Source organism: Gracilinanus agilis, chromosome 5 (genome assembly GCF_016433145.1).
Source record: "Gracilinanus agilis isolate LMUSP501 chromosome 5, AgileGrace, whole genome shotgun sequence".
Lineage (NCBI taxonomy): Eukaryota > Metazoa > Chordata > Mammalia > Didelphimorphia > Didelphidae > Gracilinanus > Gracilinanus agilis.
Genome location: NC_058134.1, coordinates 211,981,699 through 211,995,466, shown reverse-complemented (window position 1 = coordinate 211,995,466; position 13,768 = coordinate 211,981,699). Strand labels below are relative to the sequence as shown.

Genomic DNA, 13,768 nt, shown 5'->3' with positions numbered 1-13,768 from the left:
TCACACAGCTAGGAAAGTGTCTGAGGTTGGATTTGAAACCAGGACCTCCTGTTTCCATGCCTGGTTCTCTATCTACCGAGCGACCTAATTGCCCCCAAGCTAGCTAATTTATGAGGCTTATCACCTGGTCTGCTACAGCAACTATGGAAGAAAATCTGATAAACTACAGATCGGTTGTGATCTGTATTGGTGGGGGAAGTCCCCACACTGATGTAATTACAAGTCATTAAAGAATTGAAATATGTGAGTACATGCATATGCAAAGGAGGGTCATAAAACAAAGCCAAATTCAGGTATCATTTTGCACTTATATTTCCTTGTAGTTTCAATTTCACTTATAAATTTAGCACAAGGACAATAACAAAATGAGAGAAAACTGAATAACAGAAAATATTTCTTAAAGCACCAGTTCTCATATTTTCCCCAGTGGTGTTAACAAGTTTAGACACTGCTGAAACTCAAACTAATTGATTTTAGTGTTCAAATATTGTTAGTTTCAAAAGAGCATCCATTTCAAGTTTCTGCTTTTTTAATCTATGTATAATTTTGTTATTTTTCATATGGCTGCAGTAATTGCCTTGTCTTCAGTGTCTGCTTCAGAGTATAAATACAATGGACCCTGATGAGAATTCACTTGTGGAAAAAGCTGTAATGAATTCTCATGGTTTAATCTTTCTGAAGGCTCTGGTGAAGTTTCCCTCCATCTTGAACTTGAATGCTGTTGAGATACTTTCCATATTTTAGGACAAGGAGAAGTAAAGCCTAGAGTAGATCTTGAAATTTGATTCTCTTGAATGCCTTCTTCCTTGGCATATTGGTTGGAAAGTGCTTCTTTTTCTTTGCAGTTTCTCCACTTCATCCTTCTGTTTTGAAACCAAATTTTCACCTATTTGTAAAAACAATTGAACAAGTAACTGATCTTATCATTTCACTTAATTTTATTTTCTTCATGTCAAAGACGTTTTGAAAAGAATAGCTAAACGTAACATGTTCTGCTAAACTTAGTGAATTTTTACATTTATTTTTTCATAAAATATTAGACAGTGTTATATATAATCAGTATCTAGCAAAGATCTGGATAACCTATACACAGTACACAGCCCTGGATATATGTATTACAGCCTAAAAGTAAGTCAGATATATCTAAAGACTATAGAGCATTTGGTGGATATGCTAGTTCAACTGAAATTCATTGAGGCCAATTCTCTTTCTATGGAAGCTGCATTAATATAATAATTAATAATGTTAGTGTACTTCTTAGTCTGCTATAGTGCACAAAAGGATGCTCTAACCCTTTAAGGAACTTACTGCAATTTATGAAAGTGCCTAACTTTCTTGTTTATGTAAATAGTAAAATTGGGGCTTAGTCAATAATAATTGATTACAATATTGAACTAAAATATGTAAACTGACTCATAAGGGTGCCCTGGTAGATAGTTATCTTTTAGAAATTAATTTCCTATTTATAGTAAAAAGATTTCTTTTCCTTACCATCCACATCTTAGAATGCCAATTTACCTTTTCAGGAAAATCCCTTGATTTCCTATTCTCTGGGAGATTGTTCATTTTATTTTCTTGTAAATAATAACAATTAACTTATTAATTTAAATATGTTTAAGATCTACAAAGTGATCTCATGTGTTCCTCACAACAACCTTCTTTAGGGAAAAATACAGGAATGACTGTCTGAATTTTACAGATGATAAACCAAAGTTCAGATTTAAGTGACTTGTCCATAAAACCATAATTTTTAAGTGTAAGAGGCAAGATTAAATTCCAGTTCTCTCTGATCTCCAAGTCCATAATCCCCTCCTTATATCACACTGCTTCTTTTTATTCTAATATTCTAAATTTTAAATATTCTAAATGAAGATCTTTGGACAATATGAAGTTTGAAAATTATTAGAAAGAAAGTCTCAGCCAAATAGTTCTTGTGAGAACAAAGGGAAAATTCCTCTAAAGTACTATTTTATAATCAATCTCTCTAATGGGACAATATTCTATGATGGAACATTTAACTAAGAGTATAATAGAGATATTATAGCTAGGGGATTGGCCTTGAAGCTAGGAAGACTTCATTTCAAGTCCTGTATCTGGCTATGAGATCAGGGCAAATCTCTTTACCTTTCTGAGTTACGGGAACTAAAACTAGAGAATTTACAGGCCCACATTCCTCACCTACCTATAGTCAAAAAAAGAAAGATGATAAGACCTGCTTTTTGCTTTCACAGTTTACAGATTAGTAAAATAAATGAGGGTCATATAAGTAACTATCATCCAGGGTAGAAGATGAAAGTACAATAGAGATTTGGTTATATATTTTGAGGTTTTGGTTTTATAAGATTATTCACTTACAAAAATGAACAATATGAAATATTTTAAAGTTCAATATGGAGAAGCGGGGAAGGAAGTATTCCATTGAATCTGAGGGGGTTATTTTTTTTCTCGAATAATCAGAGGAGGAAAAAGATAGCATTGTACTAGGAGTTAAAGATTCAGGAGGAATTGGTTACTCAAAGTAGAAGGGAAAGGGAATATTATAAACTAAGTGCAATCACAGAAAAAGAAATGTCCATGAGATTTCAAACAGCCCTAAGTGTTTGCATATATATACACACTGGTACACAGAGAGAGATTAAAATAGGAATAGTGACATTAGGTCACAAATATAATTAGAATTTCAATGAGATTAAATCAAGAAATAGATTTGAATTAACCAAAGAGAAAATTGACCTTTATTTGATAGTTGTGGGAGAGTTGTTATAAATTGTTGGCATGGGCATGGTATCATGAAATTTATACTTTAGGAAGTTTAATCTGGTAGTCATGGGTAATATAGACTATACAAAGGTACTGAAACTAGCAAAATGACTCTTTAAATAGACCATTCAAGAGGCATTGAAGGCCTAAATTATGGGATCATGAGAATGAAGAGAAAGGGAAAGATCTAAGAGATAATATGATTAGGAATTTGTAACTGTTTGAATGTAAGAGATAGGGGATTGACAGAAAGAGTAAAATCAAAAAGCAAATGTATGTAATAATAACAATAATAGCTAACTTTATGTAGAATTTTAAGTTTCAAAGAGCTATACATATGCTATATTTCACATGGAAGGTAATAAATTTAGTGTTAAGATTTGTTGAACTTAAGGCCCCAGCTGGACATACAGGTAGATATTTGTCATTTGAAAATGGTTGAAAATATAGATCTAGAACTCAGATGGGAAGTCAAAAGTACAAAAGCAGATTTATTTATCAGACACTTAGAATGATGGTGGAAAACATGGGAATGGCATGGAACCAAGATGGTGGCATAGTAGAAGGGAAATCCTGAAACTGTTCTGAATATCCTTCTAAACTAATCTTTAAAAGTGCCTCAAAAGAACAAAAAGTGAAGCAGAAAGAGCAAGGGGGATCTTTCACTGATCACAACATGAAAGGTAGGCAAAGAGAGTGAATCTCTATGAGATAAGAGGGAACCACAGGCAAAACTGCACAAGGAAAAGTGCAGGCTGACTACCTCCCCTCACCCACCTACCATGCCAGATGCAGAGCCAGAACTTGGACAACCTCAGATTTTAGGACACAGCCAATACTAACAAAAAAAGCACCACAGACCTACCTCTAGAGGTTCCAGGTCCTAGCAGTGAGATGTGGAGCTCCAGAGCACTAGGCTCACAGGTGCAATGACAACAGCAACAGTAGCAGTGAAGATAGCCTCAGGGCAAAACAGTACCCCACCACCATCACCACCACCACCATCACCACCACCACCACCACCACCACCACCACCACCACCACAACAACAACAACAACAACAAACCACCATAGCCGTACTCCTTGAAATCTCAGGCCCTGGAGGTGAGGTTGAGAGAACTACATAGCACTGGACTCATTTGGACTCCTGGCAGACAGTGAAGATACTATGAGCCAGAAGCTAAAATAGAAATGACCAGCAACTTGCAGGACTCCCAGGCCTCAAGCAGAAAAAGGAGTAAATAGCAGCAAAGAAAACTTGTGACCCTGGAAAATTTCTATGGAGAAAAAGAGCCAAAAACAGAAGCAACAGGAGTGTGAGAAATAAGGAAACACATGTAAACTCTCCAAAAAAAAAGGAAAAGGAAAATGGTCACAAGCTCTGGAGGAACTCAAGAAGGAGTTCAAGTACCAAGTAAGAAAAATAGGAAGAAAAGTGGGGAAAAAAATAAAAGTAAGGCACAAAGAAAATAATAGCTCAAAAGGCAAAATTGGTCAAATGGAAAGAGAGACACCAAAATCAAATTAAATAATAAGCAGGTTAAAAACCAGAATGGACCTGCTGAAAGAGCAGGCAAAAAAAGTCCAATGATCAAAAGAATGCCATGAAAAGTAGAATAGACTAAATGGAAAAGCAGAATCAAAGGATCATGGATGAAAATCAGTCTTTAAAGACTAGAATTGGGCAAGTAGAAGCTAATGATTTCATGAGACATCATGAAATAATAAAACAAAATCAAAAGAGTGAAAAAGTAGAAGAAAACATGAAATTTCTCACTGACCTGGAAAATAGATCCAAGAGAGATAATTTGAAAATTATTGGACTACCTGAAGTCATGAACAAAGAAGAAGTCTAGACATTCTATTACAAGAAATTATGCAAGAAAACTGCCCTGATATTCTGGAACAAGAGAGCAAAATAGACATTAAAAAAATCCATAGATCACCTCTTGCAATAAATCCCCAAATGACAACTCCTAGGAATGTTATAGCCAAGTTCAAGAGCTTCCAGGGCAAGGAGAAAATTTTGAAAGCTGCCAGAAAGAAACAATTCGGATATCATGGAGCTCCTGTCAAGATTATACAGGATCTGGCAGCATCTACTCTGAAAGACCTCAAGGCTTGGAATATTATATTCCAGAAGGCAAAAGAACTGAGTCCTCAAACAAGAACAAACTGTGGTATATGATGTTGATGGAATACTATTGTATTATAAGGAATTATGAATAGCTTGATTTTTATATGAACTGGGAAGACCTCCATGAACTGATGCAGAGTATAACAAGAAAAACCAGGAGAACATTGAACACAGAAACTAAAACATTGTGCGACAATCAAATGTAACTGACTGCTACTAAAAGCAATGCAAAGATCCAGGATAATTCTGAGGGACTTATGATATAGAATGCTACCCACATTGAGAGAAAGAACTGTGGGAGCAGAAACAGAGAAGAAAAACATATGATTTATCACTTGTTTATATGGGTATAGGACATGGGGTTTTAAATTTAAAAGACTACTTTATCAAAAAATGAATAATATGTAAAGAGGTATCGAGTAATTACACATGTATAACCCAATGCAATTTCTTTTCAGCTCTAGGGGGTGGAGGGAAGGTGGGGGAGAGGAAAGGGGGAGGGAGAAAAATGAATCATGTAACCCTGGAAAAATATTTAAAAACAGAGGGCAGGTGGGTGGTTCAGTGGATTGAGAGCCAGACCTAGAAATGAGATTCTAGGTTCAAATCTGGCCTCAGACACTTCCTAACTGTGAGACCCTGGGCAAGTCATTTCATTCCCATTGCCTAGCCCTTATTGCTCTTCTGCCTTGGAACCAATACACAGTAATGATTCTAAGGTGAAAGGTAATGGTTTTAAAAAAAGAGGAAGAAATATTTTAAGATAAAATAAAATAATAAATTAGTCATAAAATCATAAATAAGAAACAAAAATTGGGGATGTATAAGATTGCCAACTGAAATAATGTAGAAAAAGAGAAGCTAAAAACAAGACTTTGGGAAATGACATTTAGTGCATTAGAAGATAGAGAGATAAAGTGTCACCTAAATCATAGGATGGTGATAGCAAACCTATGGCACACATGTCATTTTCAATGACACATGGTCGCATGTGGCTGCATACAGAGACGTGTGGGGCTGTGTGCCAAGGATGAAACATTTGCTGTAGTGTAGTGTAGACACTCTGTGCACTATAGATGACAATTCTACCTATATTAATTTACCTATTTTGGTTTATTAAATAGTTATATATTACAATTATACATTTTTGTTATATAAACTATAAATATCAAAAAATTATGTTTTTTTCTCGAAGTGACACACCACCCGAGGTATGCTCAGTTTTTTGGCGAATTTTGACACACCAAGCTCAAAAGGTTGCCCATCATTGCCATAGGAGAATAGTTTCAAGGAAGTTATTGGCAACAATGTCAAGTCAAAGAAAGGTTAAGGAGGATAATCACTGAGGGGAAATGCCAAAGATTTGTAACAGGGAACTTTTGAGAGTAGTTTCATTCAAATAATATGGGTTGGAAGCTAAGTCAAAATAGACTGTGATGGGTAGTAAGGCAATAAAAGCAATGTATAATGAGACATACATAAAGTGGTTTGTAAAGTGCTTATAAAATATCAGGTTGTGATATCATTCTTCAGAGAAGTTGACGAAGAGGAAAAGAAAGAGAGGACAGTAACTCAAGAAGGTAGAAAAGATTGGAGAAGAATTTCTTTTTTAGAATAGAAGAGACATAGAAATTTGGAAATAACAGAATAGGGAAATAAATGATGAAAAAATGTTGAACATGGAAGAAAGGTGACTGATGAAATCAACAACTTTGAAATAAAGCTGGGAATGTGGTCAGTGGCACAAGTATAAAGCTCAGAAAAGGAAAGAAGGAGCTAATTTTTTTCTCCTGGTCAACAAGCCAACCAGAATTTATTAAGCACTTAATATTTATTAAGTGAAAATAAGTTCTAGCAATTGAGTGCAATAAAGGCAAAAAGAATCCTCCCCCTCAAGAATTCCCCTCAATTTTCCCCCTTCCCATTCTAATATGAGGGGTAGGGGGAGGGAATGAAAACAAATAGAAACAAAAGGACTGATTGAAAGAGGGAAGGGAAAGGGAGAATCCTCTTGCAGAAAACAGGATTAGTTTTATACACAGCCAGGAAAATCAAGAGGAAAAGAGGAGGAAAAGTATACTAGGTAAGGAGGACAGCCAATGAAAAGACACAGTCAGAAGATTGAACTTGTGAAATACAACAAGAAAGCCACTATTGCTGGATCACATAATAGATGGAAGGAAATAAAGTATAAGAAAACTGTAAAGATAGATAAGCAGCCCATTATGGAGGGCTCTAAATGCTAAATTGAACATTTTATATTTAATCTTGGAAGTAATAGCTACTGGAATTTGTTAAATAAAGGAGAGACCCATGGCTCTAAGATCACTTTTACAGTTAAATGAAGATTGGACTGAAGTATGGAGAAAATTAAGGTAGGAAAAACAACCACTAGACTATTGCAGTAGCCCAAGAGTGAAGTAATGACCATTTGCACCAATGTGGTGGCTGAGTGATTGGAGTCATATACTGACTTAAAAATTAATCACATATTACCATATGAGTATGCACTCATATGGCAGACAGGTGGTACAGTGGATAGTGAGTTAGGCCTGAAATCGACTCATCTTCCTGAGTTCGAATCTTGCCTCAGACAATTACTATCTGTGTGATCCTGGGTAAGTCACTTAATACTGTTTTCCTCAATTTCCTCATCCATAAAATGAGTTAAAGACATGACAAACTATTCCAATATCCCTGGCAAGACCCCAAACAGGGAACCAAGTCGAATAATCCATTCATATTGTTGTCTTACAGTTTTGGACATGGAGCAAGGAAGGCCAGAGTTCAAATCCCATCTACAGTACTCAATAGTTGTGTGATTCTAGGCAACTCACTTAACTAATCAGGCTCAGATTTCTTCATTTGTGTATTGAAGGTGATGATAATACCTGGAGTACCTAGATTGAGCTGAGAACAATAAAGCACTTTGCAAACTTCAAAATGTTATATAAATGCCCCAAATCATTCTCTCCACAATTCTTGCATATTCTTACATTCTTGTTATATTATATATTCTTATATAATTAATATATTATGTCATAATATATTATATATTCTTAATTATTATATATTCTTAATATATTATATATTCTTCTTATACAGTTTTGTTGCTAAGTCATTTTTTGATTGTGTCCAATTCTTGTTGACCTTTTTTTGAGATTTTCTTGGCAAAAATACTGGAGTGGTTTGCAATTTCCTTTTCCAACTCACTTTGCAGATGAAGACCTGAGGCAAATGGGGTTAAGCTCCTTGTCCAGGATTACACAGTAAATGTCTGAGACCAGATTTGAAGTCCAAAGGAGTCTTCCTGGCTCCAAGCCTGGCGCTCTCTCTATCATACTACCAAGTTGTTCCTTCTTATGTATAAAAGATGCTCAATAAATATTCATCCGGGTTTATTATATCACTTTATTTTTATTAATACCCCATGAAGTGTCTTAAGAAAACATTATTGTCCCTATTTTATGAATGAGGAAACTAAATGTAGAGAGTTAAGTTATTTCCCTGATTTCATAGCTACTCAAAGGTAGAACTGAGTCTTGATGAGATTTCCCAACTCCAGTACCTAAATCACAGGATAATAAGATCATAGGTTTAAAACAAGAATGGACTTCTAAAACTGTTGAGTCTGATTCCCTCATCTTATATAGATAAGGAAACTGAGGTCCAAGAGGTGAAATTGATTTGTTCAAACTCACACAGGTTCTGAGATGCAGCGGTGGGTTTGAATCTGGGACTTCTGGCTCCTATACCAGTTCTCTTTCCAATGTAACACAATACTATTCTCAAATACAAAAATAAGGCCTAAATACTCAATATTCTCATTCAAGTATTGACTAAGCTCTACCTTGCTTACCTTCCAAGATCAAAGGAAATTAGACTCATTAAAGGTAGCGTATACTTTTCATTCTGCATCAGATTATAAAAGCAAAAAGAATCTGTCTACAAATATATATATATATATATATATATATTCTTATGGGGGAAGCAACATGTAAGTAGGTACATACAAAACTCAGAGTAAGTGGAAGGTAATCTGGGAGGGGAAGGCAAGAAGTTGGGAAGAATGGGAAAGACAGACAGTGGGAACTGAGTTTTGAAATAATACAGGGAAATCCAGAAACAGAGTAAAGAGAAAGAGTGTTCCAGATATGAGAGAGATCCAATTTAAATACATGGAAATAAGTGTTATATGTTCCAGGAAATGCAAGTAAGCCAATATAGGTAAGATGACAGAGTGCACAGAAGGGAGAAAAATGTGAGAAGAATGGAAAAGTAATAAAGGGTGTAATGTGGAAAATCATACTGCCATATTTGCATGGGGCAAGTTGGCAGTTTGCCCCAGTTAGAATGTGGAACATGGCATGAGCCAGGTGGCTGGTGCCACTCGGCAGTTGGAAGCCAGGGTATATAAAGAGCTGGCAAATCCTGCTTACTTCACTTCTCACTTTGCCTTATACCCCTTTGGGATCCAGGGAGGTGAGAGTGGGAATGTGAGTAGGATTATAGGATTTAGGCTAGAATAGGGTCAAATCAATTCTGCAGGACGATACTAACACCACAGCTGGCAAATCAACCAACCTTTAGCCAAAGAATAATTTTATTTTATTCTCAAAGAGACTGCACCATTCTGACCCAGGCTATCTGCCCTGGGTCAGCAGAGGAGCATTCAGGAAAGACCTTACAGCATCTTAAGCCTGAGAAATCATCTATCCCACTTCTTAGTTTTACCTAACCCTCTTTCCAATACCCTTATACCTATACCCCATTTATCAATAAACCCCTTGCCTTTAAGCTAAGAACTTTGCAGTCATTTGCCTACCCCATCTAAGGCCAAGCAGGGACAGCTCTTGAACATTCTAAGTGCTACAGCTAGAGTAAATTCCATTACTGGGACAGGAAGTGCTACATTCCCCTTCCTGGCTAACTTCTATGAACACCAATAGGATGTCACTTCTTCATCAGGACAGGGGCTGTAGAACATTCACCTTAAAGGAGCTTGGTGCCTAGCAAGAGAGAGTTTCACCTACCACTCTGCTAGCCTGTGTGCTGGACCCTTGATTCATTTATATTCAATTTCAAGCCCATCCCTGGTACTGGCCCATACCATCCTCTCTATAGCTACCTCCTCTTCCTTCTATTATTATTACTAACTACAGCCCCATATTCATTACAGGCGGCAGGATAAGAGAGCATTTAATCACCAAACAGAGGATTTTGTATTTTATTCTGAAAATGAAAGGGAATTACTGGAGTTTATTGAGTAAGGAGATGGCATGGTCAGACCTGTGATTTTTTGAAAATCATTTTGCCAGCTAAAAGGAGAATGGGCTGAAGGAGATACTTGAGGCAACAAGGCAAAATTTAATGTTATTGTAATAGTCCAGGCATGAGATGTGAAGGGTTTTCTAAAGGGTGGTGGCTATAAGTAGAGAAAAAGGATGTATTCAAGATATTTTGTTAAGACAGAAACAAGTCTTGGCAACAGATTAAACATCAGGCATATGTGAGAAGAAGGAGTTGAAGATGACACCAGAAGTAAATGAGTCTGGATGACAGGGAGGATTGTGGTGTCCTTAATAGTATTAGAGAAGTAAAGAAGAGAGGAAGACCTGAGGGGGGAGATAATAACTTCTATGTTTCATATGTTGAGTTTGAAATGTCTACAGGATACCTTTTAGAGTCAAGAGTCAATTAGTGACGTGAGATTCTAGCTCAGCAGAGACTGGGACTAGCTATAGATGCTGGAAAGAAATAATTAAACTCATAAGAGTGTATGAGATTAGTAAGCGAGATAGTATCTAACAAAAAGAGAAGAGAACCTAGGACTAGAAACTAATAAAATAAAATACTTAGATGTGTGTTTATGAATGTGGTAAGGGGTGGGAAGTCACTGTATCAAATTGTCATTTTATCTATACTTCCTAATAAATACAGGATAAAAACATAGGACAAACCAAAAAAGATTAATGAGCTAAAAAGAGCTTCACATAAGTGAAAAATTATATGTATCCCATTTGTAGATAAGAAAGCCTATCTTTACTTCAGACCACGCTTGCTCCTGAGCTCCTAACTTCTAAGCTTTCATTTTCTGTCATCTCACTTTGGAGATAACTTCACCTTTCAGGCCTCTCTTCCAACTGGTAAGTTTTTTTCCCCAGAATCTCAATTTGAGCAGTACTCAAGCTAGCCATTCCTGACTCTATGGACTTTTATGCTTTTTTCTGAGTTGATATCTTTCTCCTCATCAGTATTATCACTTTTTAACCCCCTTTCACTGTTGTCTTCCTCCTTTAGATTGTAAACTCCTTGAAGATAGCAGCTGTTTCTCCTTTTGCTTTTCTTAATATTCCCAGGCTTAGCGTCTGGGACATAGCAATCAAATGCTTTATCTAATGTAATATAATCAATTTTGCCTAAATTTTAAAATCACTAAGGTCCATCTAAAACTAATTGAAATACCAACTCAGCTAAAAAATACAGATGAGAGACCTATATTTGAGATAAACAGAATCAACCATAACCATAGGATTTAAGAGTTTGTCAGAAATGGACATGATCTAGTCCAACTCCTTTATTTGGAAACTAAGAACTTGGAAAATTAAGCAACTTGGGCCCACACATTAATAAGTAGTATATGCACAGGCACACACCCACCCCAGAATAAACTAATATCCACTTAGATATTAGTTTATTTGGAGAGTTTTGTCTGAAGACAAAGACAAGTTCTATACTCTTGTGTAATCTGAAATATTTCATTCATTATTTAGGGTAGAAGTGATGAGTCCATTACCAAAAGTTGGGTCTATCTGCAAATAGATTAGATTTCAAAGATGAACTACAACACACAATACACATATTTTTGTATCTGCAGTGCTTAGCACAGTGTATTGCATATGCTGAGTACTTAAACATTTTTTTGATTGATTGACACATCCTCACCCTTTCCTGAGCAATTATGGAAATTCTCCTGTATTCATCTCTGAAAAAGCATTTACTAAATTTCTGTAGTTTAGGTGCTGGACTAACAAAGATAAGACACAAATCCAAAGAGAAAAAGCAAAAGTTCGTGGACACTTTCTTATTTATTAGTACCTGTGACTCCTTTAGTCCCAAACTGATGGAAAGTTTCTTTCTGTCTGTTTTATTGATATACTTCTGTTTCTGAAACATTTTCTCCAGAGATTTTCTCTGGTCATCAGAAAACACAGCTCTTCTCAAAATTCCTCTTTGTGCTTTGGAATTGGAGTCTTCTGTTAGTAGAGGCAACATACTATCCTCTCCTAGGGGAAACACAAGGGACAAGATGATTTTAATGTCATCTGGAATAAGTATTTAGTATATTTCAAGCATTGTATGAGAGTTAGGGAACAGTATCAATTTTGACTTTTCAAATTATATACCAAGGGCTATATTCAGTTATTTCATTCACTCTCATAGAATTTGGAATTCAGAAAGACCTTGAAGATGATTCAGTTCAACTCTCGATTTACACATAAGGAAGCTTGTTCAAGATCACAGAGATAGTATTAGCAGCAGATCCAGAATTTGAAACCAGGTTTTTTTGTAGTTGGTTTGTTTTACCTCAAATCCAGTTCACTTTCTTTTATACTATGCTGCAAATGAAATGACTTGCTCAGAATCTGAAATAAGGAAATGAAGCAAGGGGAAAAGGCTTAAAAAAGGGTGAGCCCATTGAAAGATACACAATTGAAAGAGATGAGTAGAAAGCCAATAATATGAAATTTGGGGCACACCTTCCATTAGGATTTAAGAGAAAGTAAATAAAAAGTATGTTATCATGAAAGTCCAATGAGAGAATTTCAAGAAAATGTCAAAGGTGTCAAATGTCAATGGTTAAGGACTGAAGAAAAATCAATGGATTTGGCAAGCAGAAAGTCAATAAGAGGTGGCTTCTGTAGGGAGGTGGTAGAAGAAACCTGAATATTCATAAAAGTAGAAGTTAAATTGCTATATGAAAGAAGAAACCAGAAATGCTAAAGAGGAAAAACTATGAACAGTTTGACCTTGAGCAAATGAGTTAAGCCTCCTAGACCTTCGTTTACAGACTGTAAAATGAGAAGATTGTCCTAGCAGATCTCCAAGATATCTTTTTGCTTTGAGCCTTCAATCCTTTCATTAATAATAATCCATATTCCTCTAACTCTTATCTATCCTTTTATCCAGCATCCAGGAAAATCATTCCCTCCTCTCTCATCTCCTTAGTCTAGTGTAGACTCCACTCCTTCCTACATCTTCCAGTACCTTGCTTCTACAATCCAGCAACCAAGAATATCCAAGTTAATTCTTGTGGTAAGGCAAGTCATGAGGAGTCGTCTGCTGGAAGTATAGAAGAGCAGGAGTAAAAAGGGAAGAATTACACTTTTGAAAGGAAAGGATAAAGGACCCTGGAAAAGATGGTGGAGTAAAAAGAATCAGTATATGCTTGATCACATGTGTCAATGGGGATATGATTGGGGATGTAGACTCTAAACAATTACCCTAGTGCAAATATTAATAATAATATGGAAATAGATCTTGGTCAGTGACACATAAAACCCAGTGGAATTGCTCATTGGCTATGGGAGGGGGTTGGGAGGAGGAGATTATTATAATAAATATAAAAAAGATTATTCTATTACAAATATGAATACTATGAAAATAGGTTTTGAGTAATAAGACATGTATAAACCAGTGGAAATGCTTGTCAGCTCTAGGAGAGGAGAGGGAAGAGGGGGAAGGAAAGAACACAAATCATGTAACCATAGGGAAATATATTTAATTAATTAATGAAGAGAAAGAAAGAAAGAAAGAAAGAAAGAAAGAAAGAAAGAAAGAAAGAAAGAAAGAAAGAAAGAAAGAAAGAAA

The 13,768-nt window shown here is 35.8% G+C and overlaps 1 protein-coding gene across 1 annotated transcript in view; it reads right to left on the bottom strand.

Annotated features, from left to right (window-relative positions):
- Window positions 1-556: 556 nt before the first annotated feature.
- DBX2 (developing brain homeobox 2) overlaps window positions 557-13,768 on the bottom strand; it is a 52,015-nt gene continuing 38,803 nt past the window's right edge. The window contains exons 3-4 of the mRNA XM_044679994.1: window positions 11,996-12,183; window positions 557-886 (exon numbers count right to left, since the gene is read on the bottom strand). Of these exons, the coding sequence (XP_044535929.1) occupies window positions 557-886; window positions 11,996-12,183 (518 nt within the window). The remainder of the gene's footprint in view (window positions 887-11,995; window positions 12,184-13,768) is intronic.